This window comes from Mustelus asterias, chromosome 2 (genome assembly GCF_964213995.1).
Source record: "Mustelus asterias chromosome 2, sMusAst1.hap1.1, whole genome shotgun sequence".
NCBI classification, from domain to species: Eukaryota; Metazoa; Chordata; class Chondrichthyes; order Carcharhiniformes; family Triakidae; genus Mustelus; species Mustelus asterias.
In genome coordinates, this window is record NC_135802.1 from 144,828,557 (window position 1) to 144,852,985 (window position 24,429).

At 44.0% G+C, this 24,429-nt stretch overlaps 1 protein-coding gene across 1 annotated transcript in view; it reads right to left on the minus strand.

Annotated features, from left to right (window-relative positions):
- Positions 1 to 24,429, minus strand: part of LOC144481149 (collagen alpha-6(VI) chain-like) — a 148,721-nt gene that overhangs the window by 4,631 nt on the left and 119,661 nt on the right. The window contains exons 29-34 of the mRNA XM_078200727.1: positions 21,137 to 21,199; positions 13,845 to 13,880; positions 13,717 to 13,753; positions 10,496 to 11,008; positions 4,062 to 4,136; positions 2,920 to 3,594 (exon numbers count right to left, since the gene is read on the minus strand). Of these exons, the coding sequence (XP_078056853.1) occupies positions 2,920 to 3,594; positions 4,062 to 4,136; positions 10,496 to 11,008; positions 13,717 to 13,753; positions 13,845 to 13,880; positions 21,137 to 21,199 (1,399 nt within the window). The remainder of the gene's footprint in view (positions 1 to 2,919; positions 3,595 to 4,061; positions 4,137 to 10,495; positions 11,009 to 13,716; positions 13,754 to 13,844; positions 13,881 to 21,136; positions 21,200 to 24,429) is intronic.

Sequence of the window (24,429 nt, forward strand, 5' to 3'; positions counted from 1 at the left end):
TGGACTGAAAGTGATCAGTTCAGAATTGAAGATTAGGTGGTGATCTAATTGAGATGTTTAAGACAATTAAAGGATTCAATACTCTAGAAAGTGAGAGAACATATCCTTTGGTGGAAAAGTCCAGAACAAAAAATTAGAGCTAGACTATTTAGAGATGATGTCCTAGAATCCTAGAATCCCTACAGATTAGAAGGAGGCCATTCAACCCATCAAGCCTGCACGACAACAATCCTACTCAGGCCTTATCCCTATAACCCCAGGTATTTACCCTACTAATGTCACTGACACTAGGGGCAATTTAGCATGGCCAATCCACCTAACCTGCACATCCTTGAACTGTGGGAGGAAACCAGAACACCTGGAGGAAATCCACTCAGACACGGGGAGAATGTACAAATTCCATACAGTCCCCCAAGGCCAGAATTGAACCCGGGTCCCTAGCACTGTGAGGCAGCAGTGCTAACCACTATGTCACCGTGCCTCCCATTAAAGAAAAAACACTTCTGCACAAAAGGGATGTGAAAATCTAGAACTTTCTCAGAATGCTGCAAAAGCTAGTCAGTTGAAAATTTCAAAACTGGGATTGGCTTTTGTTAGTGAAGTGTATTAAGCGATTCAGAAATCGATGGTAGGTAGATGGCATCATGAAGCAGGACACCTTGATTTAATTGAATGGGCTGGAAATGCACCCATGTTTCCACCACAGATTTTGGCCAGAGGAAAATTCTGTGGACACAATTATAATGTTGCTGCACAAGATAATCAATCAATATTGGACACACTCTAATTTTTTGTTCTGGACTTTTCCACCAAAGGATATGGTCTCTCACTTTCTAGAGTATTGAATCCTTTAATTGTCTTAAACATCTCAATTAGATCACCTCTCCTCCCCACAGAGGTCCAAAGAGACTTCAGGGTCCATGTAAATGGGTCATTTAATGTCATGGACATCTGCAGCAAATAATCAAAATGGATAATGGAATAATAATAATGGCTTTGTATCTAGGGGATGAGAACAGAAAAAGATGGAAGTTCTGCCACCGCTTTACAAAGCACTGGTTATACCACACCTGGAGTACTGAGTTTAGTTCTGGGCACCACAACTTAGACACCTTCTGGGCACTACCTGGACTCCAAGAGTTAAATTACGAGGAGCGATTACATAAACCAGGGTGGTATTCCCTGGAATTTAGAACACTAAGATGTGATTTGATTGAAGCTTTTAAAATATCGAGAGAACTGATAGGGTGGATAGAGAGAAAGTATTTCTGAGGAGAAACTATGGCCTGGATTTTCCACACCACCCACCCCCGTGTCGCTTTTTTCAGCAGTGGAGGCAGTTCGCTGTTGGGCAATGACGGGATTTACTGGTCCCACTAAATGGCTCACGCATGACAGGCACCTGACATCTCTTCAAGACATATCAATATTCTTCAGAAGAGAATGAAGTAAATGTGTCATAATAATGTCCCTTTAAAAGAAGCTTGTAGACCTTGTTACTCTTTATAAAGATAAGGACCGATACTGGAAGATCATTTTGCTCCTCCCACAATCCCTTCAACGTGTAAAACATAATGAATCTTTTAATTGCCTGTAACTGCTGTCGGGGAACGCTTAGAAAAACCACCCAAGTACTAAGAAATGGATCATTGTTGAAAGAAAGTATTTACACTTCGATGGCATCTTTCACAATCTCAGGGTCATAGAGTCATAGAATCCCTAGAAATCATAGAAATCATAGAAACCCTACAGTGCAGAAGGAGGCCATTCGGCCCATCGAGTCTGCACCGACCCCAATCCCACCCAGGCCCTACCCCCACATATTTTACCCGCTAATCCCTCTAACCTACACATCCCAGGACTCTAAGGGGCAATTTTTAACCTGGCCAATCAACCTAACCCGCACATCTTTGGACTGTGGGAGGAAACCGGAGCACCCGGAGGAAACCCACGCAGACACGAGGAGAATGTGCAAACTCCACACAGACAGTGACCCGAGCCGGGAATCGAACCCAGGACCCTGGAGCTGTGAAGCAGCAGTGCTAACCACTGTGCTACCGTGCCGCCCTACAGTGCAGAAGGAGGCCATTTAACCCATTGTGTCTGCATCGACTCTGCAATGGAGCATCTTACCCAGGCCCTATCAATAAATCATTAATCCCCCTAACCCACACATCGTTGGACACTAAGGGGCAATTTAGCATGGCCAATCCTCCTAACGTGCACATCTTTGGGGTGTGGGAGGAAACCAAAGCACCCAAAGGAAACCCACGCAGACATAGGGAGAATGTGCAAACTCTACACATACAGTCACCCTAGGTCGAAATCAGAGCAACATGTTAACAACCAGGTCATCTGCTTTAGTGGTACTGGATAAGGGATAAATAGCAGCCAGGGCATCAGGAGAACTCTCTGGCAAAAGAGTGTCATGAAATATTTCACGTCAACCTGACAGGGTGGTTTAAAATCTTAAAGACAGCACCTCTGACTGGACAGCATTCCCTCTGCATTCCACTGGAGAATCACCCTACGTCTGCGCTCACGGCTCTGGAGTGGGACTGAAACCTTCTGACTCAGGGGTGAGAATGCTACTAACTGAGCCAAGACTGGCACAAGGAAGTCATTTGAATGTTGGGTTTCCCCATCCATTTTAAGAGATGGCCTCTACTCTGGATTTAAAGGGAAGGGAAAAACTGAAAATACCAGCAATTTGAAAGATACCAAAAACACACAATAATGATGATCTATAACTCATTGTTGGACATCCTGAAGTTACGAAAGACACTTGAAAATTGCCAATCTTTCTTTTTTATCTAGCACGTGCCAGCAAACCAATCTCTGGGGAATATTCTCTGTAAAGAATATACATGCAGTTATATTTCTCATAAATCTCCTCCTGTTAAATCAACCACAACTTACGTGTGAGACTTTTCAGAAAGGCGCGTGCAAACCTTTGGGCATATGTCATTTCATGATCCAGTACACGGCCCAAGTGAATCAAGTGCTGATCATATGGAATGCTAACAATCTCCTCCAGGTCCATTCTGGCAGCATCCTTTCCGAGGAAGAGTGTAAATATTGCAAAACCTTTACATTTAGCTTGCAATGACGCAGCCCTCAACTTCTCTTCGTCAAAGACATTAGTTTCTCCTGCAAGTATTAAAAAGATGACCTTATGGCGTCGAGGGTTTGGAGAACTTAAGAAAACATTATTCATAGTCCATTCGATAGCATGGCCAGCCCAAGAAGAACCTTCTAACTTCTTAAATGAGTTCTCGATGTGGCTCTTCATCATGCTTTTGCTGCCATAGTTCAAGAACCCAAACTCCAGGTTGACTGGCCTCTGGCCAGACCTGGGTAGGTAACCTGGTGGTGAGTGTTGCACCAGAGCTACTCTGGCACGATTATCCGAGGTCCTTGGGTTTCTTGAGATCACAAACACATCAAGCATTGAGCTGAGGAAGTCCTTCACTCTTTGAAAGTCCGCCATTCTCAGGTTGCGTGAGCCATCAACAACAAAAGCAATGTCCATGCTAATTGGGATTTGCGGTGGGGAGATGACTTGTCGACACTGGACGTTTGGTTCACACATATCTGTGAAGGAACATTAAAGTCTGAAGTTAGAATCATAGAATTGTTACTGTACAGCAGGAGGCCATTCGGCCCATCGAGTCTGTACCAACCACAGTCGCACACAGGCTCTATTCCCGTAACCCTGACACTAGGGTCAATTTAGCATGGCCAATCAACCTAACCCACTCATCTTTGGACTGTGGAAGGAAACCGGAGTACCCGGAGGAAACCCATGCAGACACGGGGAGAAAGTGCAAACCCCACACAGACAGTGACCTGAGGCCAGAATTGAACGGGCCCCTGGCGCGGTGAGGCAGCAGTGCTAACCACTGTGACACCATACTGTTTTCAAGAAATCCATTATGCAACGTGCATCTTTAATTTCATGTCTAATTATAACCATTTTGCTATCATTTCATTTTAACTATGCTGGACAATACTACTTCCTTAAGTATATTTTGTTAAGTGAAAACAATTAAAACTCATACCAAAGCAGAAAGTACACAATCGGACTTTGCGTAATTGTTCCTGTGCTTCCTGCTGCTGTCTTGATAGCACGACCACTTGAAACATTCTTGTATCATCAACCTTTTTCAGTGGAAAAAGGAAAAAAAGATCAAATTTCAATTACAAAGGTTTGTTGATAGATTTTAAAATGCAGTGAACATTGGTGAAAAAATTACTTCCTAGCTGTCAAGCTGGATAGGTTAGAGACTATTGACTATTGACCCAGTGGATCAGGTAATGAAATGGGCCAAGAGAAGGAAGAGGAAGACACTTGGGCCCAAATTTTTGCCGCAATGGACTGTTTCCCCTTCATGGCAAAAAGAGCAGAAACGCTCAGAAATGCTGGAGAGGTGGAATTCCTGATGGGATTTACTCTAAGATTTTATCACAGCCCAGAAGTGGCACAAAACAAATTCTAATGCCAAAAACCTCTGTCCTTGTTCATGGTCTCACCAATGCCCTGCATAGTTGAAGCGTTACCTCCCTACTTTTGGATTTGATTCCCCTCACATTAAACAATAACCTTATATCAGTTTTCCCAATTACCTGCTGTACCTGCATTCTAACCTTTTGCACTTCATGCATTAGGACACCAAGATCCCTCTGCAATTTCTCACCATTTGGAGAAGGTGCTTCTTTTTTATTCTTCTTTGAAAAATGGACAACTTTTCATTTTCCCACATTATACTCCATTTGTCAGATCTTTGCCCATTAATTTAACCCATCGATATCCCTTTATAGTCTCCCTATGCCCTTTTTACAACTTACTTTTCCATCTATCATGTGTCACCAACAAATTTAGCACCCATACCTTTGTTCCCTTCATTCAAGTCATTTATCTAAATTGTAAAAAGTTGTGACCACAGCACTGGTCCCTGTGACACACCACTCGTTACACCTTACCAACCAGAAAACAACCCATTTATGCCTACTCTGTTTCCTGTTAGTCAGCCAATCTACCTTCCATGGCAATATATTGCCACCCTACACCTTTTTCCACAATAAACTCTGATGGAGCACCTTTTCACTACAAAGCAATAAATACAGACTTCCTTCAGTGGCAAGGTGTTAATGATTGCACCCATGTTGCCATAAAGGCCCCATCCCAACATGTGGACACCTTTGTCAACAGCAAATCCTTCCATTCAATCGATGTATCGGTGGCTTGTGACTACCACAAGGTCTTCCTTCATGTGTGTACAAGGTTCCCTGGCTGCTGCCATGATGCCTTCATACAAAGAAGTTCCCAACTCGCTCAACTATTTCAGCCACCAGTGTAGATCCATGGTGAATTTCCAGGGGACAAGGGATTTGGGTAATGACCCCCCGCCCATTTAGGAGCCCACAGACAGAGGCAAAGCATAACTACAACAGCAGTCATGTCATCACCATCAAGCCATTTTGCCGTTCAGATGCCTCGATCGCTCAGGTGGGCTCTGCAATATTCCCCAGCAAGGGTATCAAGAATAATAGTGGTGTGCTGCTTGCTGTGCAACATTGATTTGTATGCCTCTCTGCTGCACAATGACAATGGCTCCATGGACAGATCTCCAACCTCTGAGGAGGAGGAAGATATGAAGGACGAGGAAGCCCCTGTCCATTCGAAAGATTCTGAAGTGGATGAGGAGCACTTGGGAGGCACGGCCACGTAGCCTTGGCTGACTCTGTACAGGAGGGAATCCAGATGCGTCCTTGTGCTAAAGATTCTCGTTAGGCCTTCCGATATCACAATCGCCATCAGCCAGTCTGTGTTGACATCTAATGTACGTTGACTCCACAATTTCTCAAGGGACTGACCATTCCCCACCTGAGAGACAAGAATCATCAATGAATTGGGCTCGGTCACATTCATACGCAAATGCCTGCAAATGAAGGGCCCATCTTGCCAAATTGTTCATAATCAAATCGTGCCCTTAATGCTGAGAGTGACACAACATCAGAATTCAAGCCCTTTCCATGCCGATAGGATTGTATGTTGTTGCATACATGTAGATAAGGCATCTCATGCATGAGAAGCCCATAGTTGTGCAATATTAGCTCTTTGAAATAAATAGCTCACCATTCATACTGGTCCAGGTTTTGATGTGGGTGCCACATGCAACATTCCTGACCTCCATATATCTCTGCTTACAGCACAAAGCACACCTTGTGACACCTTTGCAACCACAGTAGTGGACATAGCAGATGACCAACACTACCTGAAAGACACATGGCCTCTCAATCTGCAATTCCTATGTCTAGGCCAGTGGATAACACTGCACTGCAGATAAATGCTTTGCACCCAATACTCATGCTGGAGATGCAGCCTCTGCCCAGAATCTGCTTGTGGAGTCTGATCATTGAGTTTCCCTTAAAGTCAAGCTTGGATGGACAACAAAGATACAAGGAGCATCTCAGTCCTTTAACCTTTGAACTCTGGAATCTTACGATACAGCAGAGAAGGAAGAAGGCCTCATACATCAGGCGACAAATGTAATCCTGTTGAAGGCATGTTGAGATGGACCTCAGAACGCTGCCCTCATTATTACTGGTGAGGATTAACTTCTAAACTTTACTATTCTTTTTGATGTGCACTGTATGATGTAGAAGTGTAAATAAATATATTAAGCAAATATATTGCTTAAATCTGCAATGTACAATGTGAAAGGTATGAACACAGTGAACCCATTAGTAATCTAAGTGAGATGGCAACTTGCCCTTACACACACTCCTACGAAGTTCCCCTCCCCGTGCTGCTTCAGAGCAGGCAGAGGCAGGCTGCTCACTTCTCTGAATGGCAATAAGCAGCATGGTGACCTGTCTGGCGATGCAGGTGCCCATTAGGGATCTCCCTCAGACTGCAGTCTCTGCATGGACAGCCATGGTCACTGGCACCTGTGGAACACATGAAGGCTCTAGTGGAGGGGCTGTGGATATGGAGGAAGATGGTAGAGGGTGCTGAGGAGCTCTCGATAGCTTCACTCTCATCAGTGACCTGGGTTAGCCTTCAGGTGGGATTGAAGGAGTGGGCTACTAGTGCACAGAAATCATCCATTCTACCAACCATTGTGCCATTAGTGTGACCATTCTGCTAAGGTCACGCAACTCCTGTATTCCATAAATGTCAGAGTTCATACTCTCAGTGGGATGATCCAAGCTATCTCGGGAGGTTTCCAACCCTTCCTGGCCGAGACGCTCTTCTATCCACTCCGAATGTTGCTGTACGTTTCTCTCCATGACAGTGGCCAATCTCTCAGGGTCAGAGTTCATGCGGTTGAGCCCCTGGGAGCATGTGGAGCTCATGATGGTGATAGAATCCGCTGTTCAGAGTCCAGGAGCTCCCACCATGTCAAGGAACTCTGCCAGATGTCCATCCATATGTTGCTGGTTCTCTAAAAGTTTACTCTGAAGCTTCATGTTCCTGCCCATTGTAATGTGGGTGACCTGGTCGATGGCCAAGAGTGTGGGCCCTTGGGTTTCAAGAGTGCAGGGGTATGGGATAATGAGCCAGGTATCATTCACCATTAATCTATCCACTGAGTCTTGACAGCTAACTACATGACACTCCATGATTTCAGCGGCTCTGCAGAGAACACTTTGATTAGACAGCACCAATGTTAATTCTGCCATAGGGAAAAACCATGATGGTCCATCCATTCCAGGGTCAGCTCACAGTTGGACAACATTTATAGAATCATAGAATTCTACACTGCAGAAAGAGACCGTTTGGCCCATCGAGTCTGCACCAACTCTGACAGTGCATCTGACCCAGGTCCTATCCCTGTAACCCCACATATTTACCTCACTAATTCCCCCTACACATCTTGGGACATTGAGGGGCAATTTAGCATGGCCAATCAACCTAGCCCGCACATCTTTGGACTGTGGGAGGAAACCGGAGCACCCGGAGGAAAGCCACACAGACACTGGGGGGGAACGTGCAAACTCTACAGTCACCCAAGGTGCTTGGACACTCACCTGGCAAATCTCTTCATCGTGCTTTTGCTGTCATTGTTCCAGAACCCAAAATTCAGGTTGACTGGCTTCTAGCCAGATCTGGGCAGCTAATCTGGTGGTGAATGTTGCACCAGGACTACGCTGACACGATTATCAAAGGCCTTTGGGCTTCTTGCGATCACAAACATAGTAAACATTGAGCTGAGGAAATCCTTTATTTTTTTAATCATTCTCAAGATTGTTTGAATAATCAACAAGCACCAAAAGCAATGTCCACACTGATGCTAACTAGAGTGGGGGCGATGACTTAACTGTCGACACTGAACATGTGTTTCTCACATATCCCCAGATGCTGGAGTGAGATTTATGGTTGCTCTTGGCTCTGTCTCTACGAACTTAAATAGATCCTTGTGTCTTGGCAAACAGAACTGGATCTTATACTTGAGCTAATACCAAGTTACAAGACAGCTTTAACATGATCTCCATTTGATCATACTCCACTCATCCAGCAGACCAATTCAGTGCCTTTCTCAGATTACCCATTCATAGAAGTGCCAGATTGACTCAGCAGGCAATGAGTTTATGTCTGAATAAAAAAGATGTGAAGATTCACTCCAGGAGTTCAGTGAAACTAAAATCAAAGAATCCCTACAATGCAGAAGGAGGCCATTCAACCCATCGAGTCTGCACCGACCACAATCCCACCCAGGCCCTATCCCCATAGTCCCACCTATTTACCCTGCTAGTCCCCCTGATACTAAGGGTCAATTTAGCATGGCCAATCCACCTAACCCGCACATCTTTGGACTGTGGGAGGAAACCGAAGCACCCGGAGGAAACCCACGCAGACACGGGGAGAACGTGCAGACTCCACACAGGCAGTGACCCAAGCCAGGAATTGAACCCAGGTCCCTGGCACTGTGAGGCGGCAGTGCTAACCACTGTGCCACCAGGCTGATACCCTAAGGCAGTACAAAGGAAATTCTGAGCAACAGTCTTTCAACACCAACACCTCCAAAGTCTGGTTAAATGGTCATTCCCAAATAACCACTGTCATTGCATTCAATAAATAATACACACCATATCCTGCTCATTCATCAGCCCTATACTCGCTTACCTAGATTGACTCTTGATCCAGCGATTTTAAATCCCTCTGTGGCCTTGTCCATCCCTATCTCTGTAACTTCCTGCAGCCCAACAACTCTCCAAGAATTCTCTATTCCTCCAATTCTTCAGAATTTAGCCTTTTCGCCCACTGGTGGCTATGCTTTCAGCTGTCTAGACCCTAAGTTCTATTCCTTTCCGCCTTACACTCTTAAAACTTACCTCTCTGAACACAATTTCAGTCGCCTGTCCTAATGTCTCCTTCTTTGGCTGGTGCAACATTTTCTCTGAAAACGCACCCGTGAACTGCTTTGGAATATCTGATTATGCTGAGATAGTGCCATGGGATCTTATACATCCTGCTAAACAGGTAGGGGTTCAGTTTAACCTCTCATAGATACTTCTGACAATGCAGCATTCCACATTGAACTATTAAAACCTCCCATCGGTCTGATGACATTCCACATTGAGTACTTCCTGACTTTCCTCCTCTTAACCAGTTTCTCATTCACAAAACAAGAGAGAACGCAGCATTGAATGAACTTTTTCCTACATGAGGGCACCCCAGGACAGGATTGTTTTGTTTCCTGCTAGGCTGCTCTGTATTTGCCAGCAGCACAATATATAATTAAATATATATATATAATATGACACAGTTTTTGATGGGCAATTCATTCAATTAACAATGGATTTGCTCCAGAACAAAGTGTTTGAGTTTGTCTCTTTCAATGTCATCACAGAATGACCCAATAGAGTGTGACAATTACACTGGAAAATAGGCACCATTAAAATTCAAATTGTAATATTAAACTTCTGTTTATTTTTCAGTGTGGAATGAACAAGGAATATCGATGGACGGTCCCACCCTTTTAGATGTACTTTTTATATTTTAACTGGCAAAGAATATAAAAATATCAGTTACCAGTGGCATCATACGCAGGGAGTCAAACAAGTGTAGTCTTCATGTGTAGCAGGGGCTTGCTAAAAATTGAATTCTGTGATTTCGTCCCTGTTTTGAAGTCATATGCCAGAATTCTACTGCCCTGGCCGCCACAGGAATCAGAGTGGGAAAGGGGCGGACAATGGGAAGGTCTGTTACCTCGGCTGGGATTTCCCCATCTCAGGTCGAGCGAGATGGTAAAATCCCATCTATAGAATCTGCCATTAGTTTTGTATGGTGATACATTGTTACATCCAAATTTATAATTGAAACGGCCTATGTCAACAACGTAATGCTGTAATTATACCCTCCCACCAGTTGTGGTGCTGTAGAGCCTCCAATAGTAGGTGCTCACAATTACAATGCAGATATAAAAATTCACCACAGGAAAAGTTGATAGGAGTGCAAATAGGTGTAATGTTTTCAATATATCACACATGTTTGGTGCTCTTACCTCAAAGGCGCGTTGAATTTCAGGGACATTATCAAAAGAAATGACAACCGGAGTGATGTCCAAGGCCGTGAACTCCAGGGCGGCTGTTGCGATCTCTGATATCTCACGAGATGGGCCGTTAGTAATAAATACCACTACTTTCCTGACAAGAACGCCACTACGAACACGCTTGAAAGTATTTTTTGCAACAAACTTCATTGCTGCTCCAATATTCCGCCTGTTGCTCGATCGCTCGTAACCTAGGTTCTGCAGTCCTTCCAGAAGCTTCTGCCTACTCCTGAAGTCTGAGAATTGGATGAATGTTTTTGCCATGGAACTATAAGTAAGAACAGCTACACGGGCTCCTGTTGGGCAGGTACTTTCAGTGATTTTAAGATCCTGCACAAAATTAATGACCATTGTCTTCATCCTATTAAATATGATTGGTGTGATATCTGCGGACATGTCCAGAGCGAACACCAGCTCGGTGGGGTACACAGGACACGCTGTTCTTTCTGAAACATGAGGTTAAACAATTAGCAAATTAATATAAAGATAGAAAAAGGAAAGATTTTGCATCTGCATGGCACCTTTCGTGACTCAAGGCTTTCCAAGGTGCCTTTGCAGTCAATTATGTCCTTTGGAAGTGTTGTCACTGTTGTAATGTAGGAAGAACAGCAGTCAATTTGCTCCAAACAAATTCCAACAAGCAACAATGTGATGACCAGGTAACCTGTTTTTGTGATACCAATGACAAATGTTGGTCAGGACACCAGAGAAAACTCCCCTGTTTTTTGAAATAGTGAGCGAAATCCTACCAAAAAAAGGGCAGAGTGTTGGTTTTGGCACAAAAAAATGGTGTGTTTCCTACCGACGGCACGCTTTCAGGCCCAATCTTATGCCTCATTGGTAATCATTTTTATGCCCACGAGTATTATGCTGCTCCTGAGGCATGTTCCCTCTGATTTGTCCACCCCATAATGACTCAAGGTCCCAGCCCTCCGGGAGATGCCCACTGAGATCATCTCTGGCAAAAGGATGTGGAAGTCAGCAGTCAACTGTGAATCCTGGGAATACACCTAGACATAGTGGGAGGTCAGGAAGATTAAGAAACCTTAGGCACTTAGTGGCCATGGGTGAATATAGGCACTACTGTAGATAGGTCACTATTTTGTTTTGGATGTTTGGCAATAAATCTCACTTTGTTCACCCACAGAGCCTCTATCCTGTCTTTTCATGTCACCAAGCTTGGGGGAGCCATCGCACCCATCCCGTGCCTCATCCCTGCGGAGTGTGAGAATGGCAACGCTATGTTCCTACCACCGTCTGGCCAGCCCCCACTAAGGAAGAGCACTCCCTCAGCTGCAACATGGACAGGAACCCAGGAAGGAGGACATGGGAAGTGCTGCCTGCATACCAGCCTTCACAACCCCTTTAAAGCAAGGGGCACCCTGATATGAAGGGAAGGTAAGGCCTGCAACTGACCCCTCCCAACCCCTCTCCCTGAAATGACAATTCTGGGACCCTCAACCCCAGCCCCGAGTTGAACCTATCTCTGTCCCTCGAGTTCTCTCCAGTGCCCCCTGAGCAGTACACACTGCGGAGGGTGCTGGCTGCCGGAGTGTTCACCTCTGAAATCCCCCTCAGGGGTAAAGGCGCCAGGTTCACTCTTATGTCGAGCTGTTGTAAATGGCACTGGTGTGAAGTCACACTGGCGCCCACTGAATATCCGGTGAGGTGGGAGGTCCCGGAGAGAGTGCTCACTAATGACATGCTAATGCATTAAAATGAGCTTTCTGTGGTCCCATGGCGTGTTTTACGCCACACCACTGGTGAGGGGCTGGGAAGATCGGAACTCGGAAAGTTGCTGGCACGAATCACGCTTTCTGGATTTTGAGCGCACGCCACCATTCCTGCAGGTGGGGAGCGCGGGCTCAAAATCTCCTCCAGTATATGCGGCTTTTTACATCCACTTGCGAGGGCACATGGGGTCTTGGTTTAATGTCTTAGCCAAATGATATCACCTCTGGCAACGCAGCACACCCTCAGTGCTGCGCTGAAGTGAGCTTTGTGCTTTCATCTCAAGAATGGGATTGGAACCCACAACCTTCTGACTCAGAGTGAGAGTGTCACCACTGGAGGACAGCTGACACCCTGTGAAATAAAGAAAATAAGGAAGAACACTAACCTGATGAACAGCAGGCTAAAGGGAGAAAAGAAGAGGGGAGCTATCAATAATTATCTCATTTGAATTTAAGCACCACAGTTTAAAAGGTATGCATCGCTTGTAGAGATGAACTTTAGTAACATTAATTCTTCTCAGATTTGTGGCTTTTATCAAAATGATTGCCTCATATTATCCAGTACAGCAGCTCTCGGTACAGCTCACAAAGCAAATCTTATGTGAGGTAGGGGGTCCACAAAAGTAAGGTTTGTTCTTACTGTGAGATATATGTACTAGAATGGTCCGAAGAATCTTTTCCAAACAATCAAACAAAAATTAAATGTGGGGATCACTGAGAATTTGGTCTTTGAGAGATTTTGGTTGTCTGTGTAATTTGATATAAGTGACATGGCGACACAATGGTTAGCACTGCTGCCTCACAGCACCAGGGACCAGGGTTCAATTCCAGCCTCGGGTGATGATGTGCAGTTTGCACATTCTCCCCGTGACTGCGTGGGTTGCCTCCGGGTGCTGCAGTTTCCGCCCACAGTCCAAAGATGTGCAGGTTAGGTGGATTGGCCATGTTAAATTGCTCCTTGGTGTCAGGGAGACTAGCAGGGTAAATACGTGGGGTAATGGGGGATAGGGCCTGGGTGGGATTGTTGACAGTGAATTTTCAACAGGCTGAATGATCTTCCCCTGCACTGTAGGGATTTTATGATTCTATGATCTGGGAGTTTGGTCATTTGAAACATTGCTTCTCAGGGGCATAGGTCAGTGGGAAAATTAGTCAACTGACAGATTTGTCATCCGTGAATTTGAGCATTTGTAAGACTGCTCCTTGGAAACATAGGTCATTTGGGAACTTGATCACCTAGGAAATTGGTCACAAGTCCAAGTTAAAGTTTTGCAATCTCACAAACTCGAATGTACTCATTGTCATGTAGCATTCCATCGACATCAAGTCATGTAATATCATAATGTACAACTCAGAACCTCGTGAAACTAACCACTTCATCTGAAAAATGTTATAACATAATAAAAAATTAAACTACTTACGACATTTATCTCGAACATATGACACAAGTTCACAAGGCTGCAAAAGAAAAATTGAGAATTCGAGATCTGGTAACTGGTGTAAATTTCTGTTTTGATATGAAATTTCCATGTGCACAAAAATCACTTACTTTCATTGGTATGATCCCTGGTGGCCCTTTGAGGCCCTGAAATGAAAGGGAAATAGGAAGAACTTTAGCAGCTTTGCCAATTATGTTTGTACATGGGCAATTGGGATTGAGAGGTACTCTTGCACTCTGAGTGAGGAAACCTTACTCAAGGATAGCATGGTTGAGAGTTAGAGCTATATACCACTACAGTTGATGTTTCAGTCATAACTCACTCAGTGCAAGGCTGATCCTTATACATTGAATGCAATGGCCCAGATATTTGTGGAGTCAGGAGGCTTTTAAAAGTGGCAGGCAGGACCCCAATTGGACATTCCTGCCCCCATTCCTGTTTCAGGCAATTTTTGCCAGTGCAGAATAGGGTGCAGGTAGCATGGTAGGGTGGGAATCTCCAACTCCCCCCTCATATAACCCAAACCATCAAGCCCCGGTAGCATCCTCGTAAATCTTTTCTGCACTCTTTCTAGTTTAATAATATCCTTTCTATAATACGGTGACCATAACTGCACACAGTATTCCAAGTGTGGCCTTACCAATGTCTTGTACAACTTCAACAAGACATCCCAACTCCTGTATTCAATGTTCTGACCGATGAAAGCAAGCATGCTGAATGCCTTCTTCACCACTCTGTCCACCGGTGACCCAAATTTCAAGGAGCTATGAACATGTACCCCAACGCCCTACTGAGTTAGTCCTGCCCTGGTTCAATCTACCAAAATGCATCACCTCGCATTTGTCCAAATTAAACTGCCATTCATCAGCCCACAGGCCCAATTGATCAAGATCCCATTGCAATCGGAGATAACTTTCTTCACTGTCCACTATGCCACCAATCTTGGTGTCATCTGCAAACTTACGAACTATGCCTCCTATATTCTCATCCAAATCATTAATATAAATAACAAATAACAGTGAGCCCAGCACTGATTCCTGAGGCACACCGCTGGTCACAGGCCTTCACTTTGAAAAACAACCTTCTACAACCACCCTCTAGCTTCTGTCAAGAGGCCAATTTTGTATCCATTTAGATACCTCACCCTGGATCCCGTGAGATTTAACCTTATGCAACAACCCACCATGCGGTATCTTGTCAAAGGCCTTGCTAAAGTCCATGTAGACAACATCAACTGTACTGCCCTCATCTACCTTCTTGGTTACCCCTTCAAAAAACTAAATCAAATTTGTGAGACATGATTTTCCACTCACAAAGCCATGCTGACTGTCCCTAATCAGTCCTTGCGTCTCTAAATGCCTATAGATCCTGTCTCTCAAAATACCTTCCAACAATTTACCCATCCCCAAAGCCTGGGAACTACAGGCTCACTGGCCTGTAGTTCCCAGGCTTTTCCCTGCAGCCCTTTTTAAACAAAGGCACAATATTTGCCACTCTCCAATCTTCAGGCACCTCACCCGTGAGCAGTGCCGGATTTAGACTTGGTGAGGCCCTAAGCTATATAAAGCTTGGAGGCCCCTTGTTAAAAAGTTACACCAAAAGGTCTCACAAAGGTGCGAACCAAAACAGGACCTTGGGTCGCCACAAAAAAATTGAAAACATAATTATGCCTTTTAATTATTTAATAGCAAGGTATTTAAAGTGAAAAATACAAATTATTTTCAAATGAATGCATTTACTGATTACATATTTATCATTTGGCTGGCTTGATCTCTCTCATAGATTTTGGTGATTTTGGTAAATTTTTGAGTTGCTCTTCAAGCTGGTGCTTTCTTTTTCGTTTCTGGTATCCACTCTTAAATGTTCTCTTCATTGTAAACCTTCTGAAATTTTGTGAGGCCCCTGCGGATTGTGAGGCCCTAAGCTGTAGCTTGTTTAGCTTATGCCTAAAGCCGGCACTGCCCGTGAGTATCGATTATTCAAATATCTTGGCTAGGGGACCCGCAATTTCCTCTCTAGCCTCCCACAATGTCCTGGGATACACTTCATCAGGTCCCGGGGATTTATCTACCTTGTTGCGCTTTAAGCCCTCCAGCACCTCCTCCTCTGTTATATGTACATTCCTCAAGACATCACTATTTATTTCCCCAAGTTCCCTAACATCCATGCTTTTCTCAATAGTAAATACTGTAGAGAAATATTCATTTAGGATCTCACCCATCTCTTGTGGATCCGCACATAGATTACCTTGTTGATCCTTAAGAGGCCCTACTCTCTCCCTTGTTACTCTTTTGCCCTTTATGTATTTGTAGAAGCTCTTTGGATTCTGCTTTGCCTTATCGACATTTGTTCAACATTGCCCCTCTTACCTTCTCATAAAGCTGTTACTCAATCACTGCCATTCAGATTGCCACACCTCTTATTCTTGAGCAAATAAACACACAGGCATTGAAAAAAAACATTTTAAAAAGATCAGGGTATTATCATAAAATGCTTATTATTTTGCGGAATGCTCTACCGTGCTATTTCATATGATGAGTCAGATGTCACAGGTTTTGTACAGATAGTTTTGTTAGATCAGAGTATTAACAGATATGCAATCAAGGTTGGTAAATTGAGTTGAAGTACATATCACCCATGATCTAATGGAATGGTGGAACTGGCTCAAGGAGATAAATGCTCCAATGTTCCTACCTCGTTACATTTGCTATTCTGGAGTGCTTACTCTCCATTCTGTCACCCAAATGTAACATTCGCAGATATCACTAACACTACTGTTTGCTTTTTAATAAATGGGCTTTGACACTGCCCATATTTCTTGGGTTTGTGGAAATAGGTAAGATGTACAGTGCTGAAAAAAGGGGAATGGGCAAGGGGGTGCCTGAGATGGACAGTATAACAGTCAGAGGCCTTGCGGTGGAGGAGATCAGAGGCCTGGTGGTGGAGAGGGGGGGGGGGTGAGGGAAGATCAGTGGGAGATTGGCAGATAGCTTTCTCAGACAGGCAGCGAGGCTCAGAAGGTAAGTGTGAAATCTCAGGAACCCATTAAATCCTCATCCCAGTGAAGCTGGCGGGTCTCCCAGTGCTCTGGAGACCCAGTCGACAGCAGTTAAAATTGAAAACCTGCAGGATAATGATGCCCACAGCCTCATTGTTACACTGAAATTTCTGATCTGTCTCCTTCCAGCCTCAGCTAAAGTCAGAGACGTACGAGCTGGAAACGGGATTGGTTCAGGAAACAGACTTTTTCAGACTTTAAGCCCCCACCTGACCTAAACCCATTTCTTCTTTAGTTTAAAATTCACCCTACATGCATAATATACATGACAGTGGCGCAATCAATCGCCGAAGATAATTCAGCAAACAGGGTTTGTAATTCTCTACATTCCGAGTTAACTGGGCACCTTACCCTTGCTCCTGGATCTCCTGCGTCGCCTGGGGTTCCTGGGTCTCCAGAACGGCCAGAGTCCCCCTCAAACACAAAGATGAAGTGATAGTCATTTAAAATGCTCAGAAACTCTCATTTTCTTTAAAATAGCCCTGCTTACATTGGTTACCAAATGCAATTACTTAAATTACTTAAATTCATTGCTTAGTGAGGCGCCCTTAACGGGAGTTCAACTGATTATGCCTTTTTTTTTCAGATCTCAAGTGAAGTTGTTGACGAGTAGTGCGGGAACCATTATGATTGTGAGCTGCTCCTTCCTTGGCGGCCTGTTCCTTTAAGGTCACAGCCGTTGCCATGAAAACGCCAGATGATCGTATTTAGAAGCTGTTGAGGCCAGTCTGAGAGCAATTGCAAACATTGCTTTATTCATGCACAGGATGTGGTGTCACTGGCAAGACAAACATTTATTGCCAATCTCCCTTTTTGCCCTCAAGAAGGTGGTTGTGATTAACCTTTCTGAACCACTGCAGTCTGTGTGGTGTCGGTACACCCTCAGTGCTGTTCATTGGGAGTTCCAGTATTTTAACCCAGAGATGGTGAAGCAACAGCAATATACTTGCATGAATTAATATGAATTGTGATTTGGAGGGGAACTTGCAGGTCGTGGTACTCACATGAGTCTGCTCCCCTTGTTCTTCCAAGTGATAGAGATCCTGTGTTTAGAAGGTGGAGCAGAATGAGCTTTGGTGAGTTTCTGCAATCTTGTAGAGATGGGGAGGCAGCGGCACATTGTCACTGGACTAGTAATCCACAGGCCCAGGGCAAGATCTGCCGACCTGGGTTCGAATCCCACCTTGGCATGAAACCATTGTCGATTGTTGTAAAAGTCATCTGGTTCACTAAAGTCCTTCAGAGAAGGAAATCTGTCATCCTTACCTGGTCTGGCCTACATGTGACTCCAGATCCACAGCAATGTGGGAGTCTCAAATGCCTTCTGTAAATGGAGGGTAGTTAGGGATGGATGGACAATAAATGCTGGTTCAGTGACACTCACATCCCATAAGTTAATTTTTAAAAAGGGACATCACTGCTTGAGGGACTTCATGTTTAAGATGTTAAATGAGGTGGCGGAAAAGCAGACTGCTTTGTCCTGAATGTTGTTGAGCTTCTCAAAAGTTGTTAGAGCTGTGGCCATCCAGGAAGGAGGAGAATATTCCATCATTTATGATGATGGACAGGCTTAGGGAGTCAAGAGGGGAGTTACTCACTGCAAAAAAACAGCCTCTTATGGATGAAAGTCAGAAACTCCACAGTGTTTCATGAAGTCTGCATGGATCATAAGTTTTGCACCTTGAATTTGGCTAGGATAAACATGATATGGCTCACTTCAGGTATGTTTCAAATGACCCACTGGGGAGCTTTTATCAAACAAAGTTTATTTAAGATTATAGTTAACATGTATAGTAAGAAGATTAGCAATACCTTTTATCAATTACAAACAAAAACAAAACAACCACGATAATGTATAACCCTTAATAAATACATCTAAAATGTTCCAATCAAATAAAACTTCCAATAGACAAAAAACCCTTTTCACAGGTTCAACACAGCAAAGACTAATGCTCACGTGATACTGGAATTGAGTCCTCTAGTTGGAGAATTGAAAATCCTGACTTCTCAGCCTTGTAACTTCTAGCAGCCCTCTGGACACACCCAGAACAGTTTGGAGTCAAAACAGCTTCCCAGAACACCAGGGAGAGACTCTGGTCAAGCCACTAATAGCAGAATTTCTACTCCAGGAAGGCAAGAAACCTTGCTTTCAGTTAACCAACAGAATTTCCAAAACCAGGGAGAGAGAGAAAAACACTTCTTTTCAGCTTAATGTCCCTTCTAAAACTCAAAACTCAAACTGCAGCTAGCCAAAACAGAAAATGAAACCTTAAATTCCCCAGGAAGGAAAAAAACTGTCCAGAACACACAACCTTCCTCCTAACAATGCAGAGTCATAAAACATCCCAGAGTGAAAACAAACAACCCCCATTTAAACCACTTAAGGAGCAATAAAAGGACTTCTCCAGCCAACTCAGCAACAATGACATCAGCTGAGGCTGGGAGAGCTGCAGAGAACATGATTTAAAAAAGAATCTCTTAAAGGTACACTAACATACAAGCCACTGACCTAGCCATGGTACTCAGCACTGAGTTCAAACAGACTCAATTTTCACTGTAAGAAGGGCCTTAAATTATCTGGCCATGATCAATATTGACAACAACTCACCTTTTGAAGGAGCAGCACTCCAAAAGCTCGTGATTCCTAATAAACCTGTTGAACTTTAACCTGGTGTTGTGAGACATTTCATTGATGGAATCTGCACAGTAATCGCTGCTAAAGCGTGAAATTAAACTAACTACTGAATATTATCACATTAGAGATCTATGAAAAACTTAAACCCTCTTCCATGAGGCGGTAACTGATCTGTGAACAGTGTAGTAAGTCATATGATAATAGCAAATTGCTGCAGATGCTGGAATTGGAAACAAAAACAGAAAATGCTGGAAAATCTCAGCAGGTCTGACAGCATCTGCGGAGAGAGAATAGAGCCAGCGTTTCGAGTCTGGATGACCATCCATCAGAGTAAGTCATATTGACTCCTAAGCAACCTCTCTTGCCTTGAAAAATTAATTATACAAATGTGGAGTCCCATTCCACCAGAGAAAAATTAATATTGCAGATAGGTGAACTTTGTTTTCAAAAGTTTTGTGTTTTTCTATTTAAGTTTCTCCCTCGATCCTATATCTATGTCCCAATCTTTGTTTCGCTTTCTGTGCAATGATTTAAATATACTTTGTATTTCCTGCTTTTTAGTTTCCGACATAGTCATCTGTGAGAATTCCTCAATCTGATTGGCTAATCCGCCTCCCTGCTGCTTTTCCTGTTCATAGACAGTAAGCAATAACTGTAGAAGGCACTGAATTCAAACCGACATGGAAAAAAAGGGGATGATCTCACCAAAACAAATTCGAAATGCCGAACAAGTGTGAAAACGGGAGAGAATCACGCCCATTATTGTGTCTGAGCTCCCAGACACAATCGTACAGCACTTAGAAAAGAAAATGAGGCAAAGTGAGATTCTCACCAGGAGGGAGAGTGAGCAGAGCCTAATCATGCCGGGAAGCCAGCTGGTGTGCTCTGGGGGCACAATTGCGCAGGCGCCCCAATCTCACAGTGCACTGTGTACAAGTGTAAACAGTGCACTGGGAGATCTGTCACTCCACCCACCCGGACATCGACCAATGTGACAAGCCAGGAAGACCGCCACCAAAGTGTGTTCCAGAGGCTACTAAAACCTGGTGGGCAGTTTCCTCTGTTGTGAGAGTGAGTGCCAGTCCTTCACTAGTTGCTGCAAAATTTGAGCCATTATTATTACCAGTCTCAATAATGCACTGCAGTTCCTCATATGCCAACCCACCATGGAATGCATCTACTAACATGGCGAATGCAGCTCCCTATGAGATTCCAGGCATCTTGTAACTGTGGACCGCTATAGTAATGGCGCTTTCAAATGTTGTAGAATAGAATCATAGAATAGAATCCTACAGTGCAGAAGGAGGCCATTCAGCCCATCAAGTCTGCACCAACCACAGTCCCACCCAGGCCCTATCCCCATAACCCCATGCATTTACCCTGCTAGTCCCCCTGACACTAAGGGCAGTTTAGCATGGCCAATCCAGCTAACCCGCACATCTTTGGAGTGTGGGAGAAAACCGGAGCAGCTGGATGGAAACCCACGCAGACACAGAGAGAATGTGCAAACTCCACACAGACAGTGACCCAAGCCGGGAATCGAACCTGGGTCCCTGGCGCTGTGAGGCAGCAGTGCTAACCACTGTGACAAAGGGAGGAATTTCTAAAATCTATCTTTAGCCAGAAGGACCAATTTAGCTTTTTGATTCTAGTTAGGTGTGGGGGTTATAAAGGTTCAAACTTTAAAATGAACACAATAGGTATCATACCCTACGTCCTCTTGTTCCTTTAGGTCCTCCCCCGCCAACAGTTCCAGGGATACCGTCCACTCCCTAAAGGTTCAGAACACAATACACAGGAATAACTGCTCAGGTCTTTTAGCTTAGAAAAATCATGAAAAAGTTGGCATGTTTTTACAAACGTAACCAGTACCTGCTGACCCGGATAACCAGGAGGCCCCTGTATTCCCTGGAATTGGAAAAAAGAGAGGCTAGATTAGATATCATTGTTCAGCTATTGACACACTTATCATCGCAACATTGCTCTTACTAAAATGGAAGTGTTTATCAAGAAAGAAAATCATTTATACAACAACTTTTCACCTTTCTCTTTCCATGCACAATCACTTTGAAATGCAGTTGGGTCGATGTTATACTTTACGCAAGTTGAAGCTGATGGAAATTAAAATCTAGAGAGTTCATAGAATCCCTACAGTGCAGAAAGAGGCCATTCAGTCCATCGAGTCTGCACTGACTCTCTCGGACAGTGTATCTTACTCAGGCCCTTTCCCCCATCCTATGCCCGTAACCCCACATAGTTACCATGGCTAATCCATCTAACTTACACATCTTGGGACACTAAGGGGAATTTAGCACGGTCAATCCACCTAACCTCCACATCTTTGGACTGTGAGAGGAAACCAGAGCACATGGAGGAAACCCACACAGACATGGGGAGAATGTGCAAACTCCATACAGTCACCCAAGGCCAGATTTGAACCCGGGTCGTTGGCGCTGTGAGGCGGCAGTGCTAACCACTATGAGAGATGTGAAAGGGGCTGCCAACCTGCCATCACCCATTTTACATTTTTTAAATTCATTCATGGGACATGGGCATCGCTGACTGTCCAGCATTTATTGCCCATCCCCAGTTGCCCTTGAGGGCAGTTGAGAGTCAACCACATTGCTGTGGATCTAGAGTCACATGTAGGCCAGACCAGGTAAGGACAGCAGATTTCCTTCCCTAAAGGACATGAGACACACAAAGTCAATATTACCTCAGTGACTGTTTATATGTAGACAACATGGCAGATACTTTGCACAAAGCAAGATTCCACATACAGAGACAGACAGTTTTGGTAATGGGGGGTGGGGCAGCGTGAGCTGGAAAATTGATCAGGAAAAGAGGGGGAAAAAAATCTCTGCTCTCCTTCAAATAGAGACAAAACATTTTTTGCCTTCACTCAAGTTGCGTGAATGGGCAGAGTGGGTTACATTCTGCATGTTAGCTGAAGGAAAGCATTTCCAGTAATACAGCAATGCTGTCCTGGAGAGCTGACCTAAGTTATGCCCTCAAGTTCGGAAAAGGAACTTAAACAACACTCCCAAACTTTTTCTGTGGAATGCATGGGCAATTTGTTTAAGTGTGAGGCCCCCCTTTAAATGTTTTTCCTGTGGCCACAGGCATGGTAAGTAGCTGCCCATGTATTAGTGGCTCAGTAGTCACCTATTCTTCCATTTTATAATTGCTGGTCAGAGCAATCATGTTGTATGTCCCCTGTGCAATCATTCACAAGTGTCATGGATGAAAAATTATCTCATGGTCCATTAAGAATTTCTCCTTTAAAGGTAGAACATCGCACAATACGCGTACGCACTTCCTGTACACATCAGGTGTTAGGATATATATTTTTTAATGCATTTTAAAAGCAGCTTCCACAACTTAGGATGTCACAAAGTTCTTTCAAAGAGTGGTTACTGTTGTAGGAAAGCTGACGGCCAATTTCTGCACAAGATCCCGCAAACAGCAATGAAATAACGACCAGATAATCGGAATGCAATATTGGTTGAGACATGAATCGGGGAGAGCTGCTCTACTCTGAGTGATCATTTCCCTGCGTGGGGGAGGCTAGGAGCAGAGGACATAATCTCAGGGTAAGAGGTCACCCAATTAAGACAGAGATTAGGAGGAATTTCTTCTCTCAAAGGATAATGAATCTGTGGAATTCTTTACCACAGAGGTCATTACCTATGTTCAAGGCTGAGATTTTTAATCAATAAGGGAATAAAGGTTCATTTTGATAAAAGCCACAAATCTGAGAAGAATTAATGTTACTAAAGTTCATCTCTACAAGCGATGCATACTTTTAAAACTGTGGTGCTTAAATTCAAATGAGATAATTATTGATAGCTCCCCTCTTCTTTTCTCCCTTTAGCCTGCTGTAGAGTTGAGGATTATATCAGATCAGCCATGATCTCATTGAATGGTGGAGCAGATTCAATGGGCTGAATGGCCCATTTCTACTCCTATGAATTCCGTCTTCTTCCAACGGTGCCATGAAATCTCCTGAATGGGAAGATGGTGGCTTTGTTCAGGTGAGAGACACCAGCTCCAACAAGACAGCAAGCACTCCCTCAGTACTGTAGTGGAATTGCCAATCTAGATTAGGTGTTCATGTCTCCAGAGTGGGACTTGAACCCATTATCTTCTGACATAGAGGCAAATACTACCACTCAGCCATGACTGACTCATACATAGAGGTGACACTGTACTTTGAAACACCAAAAACTAGGCGCACACTGATTCAGGTGCCCACTCTGCTGCTTTCTCAGTGTTACATTACTTGAGGCTGGTGTTGAATAGAAGATCAAGCATTTTCCATTGACTGGAGAAAGAGGGAAGGTCAAAAGCCATCTCATTTTTGGGGTACTCTAGGACTCCTCTAAGGTGCCCATTGGGAGCAGCAAGGTGGAGATCTAGGGGTAAATTACCCAACAGCTTCAACTGGTTAACACTCCAAAGGACACCAGAGAGATAAACACGATTTAAAACATATCTGGCCAGACGGTGATTTCAGAGGAATTATCGACCTGATTCAAGACATCAGTTGAGGGTGGGTCCACGGTGACCTTATTCCTTTCCTCAACCATTGAAGAGCCTGGTTTCTTTCTCTCTCTATGTGTATTTGTAGCTTAATATTACAAAAATATTACTCACAATAATTGCTGTAGTATTATGCAAGTTACATAAAAACACATTAAAAAGAGACAAAATTATTATTTTTTAAACTCAGCAACATTCACTGCTGGATCAATAGAGTTGATGGGTGGGATTTTTCAGCCACACTCACCCCAAAACTGGAAAATCCCGCCCAAGATCAACGGATTTTTGCATGTTTCGTTCCCCCCCCCCCCCCACCCAACACCCGCTACGATTCCCGTGGCAGACAGAACAGGAAAATTCCTCTCAGTTCTACTGGCACATAACCAGCCTAATGTTTTTTTGATTAAAAGAAATTGTATGTGAGAATGGTTCTCTTTGTGTCAAACCAGGGCATACAAGC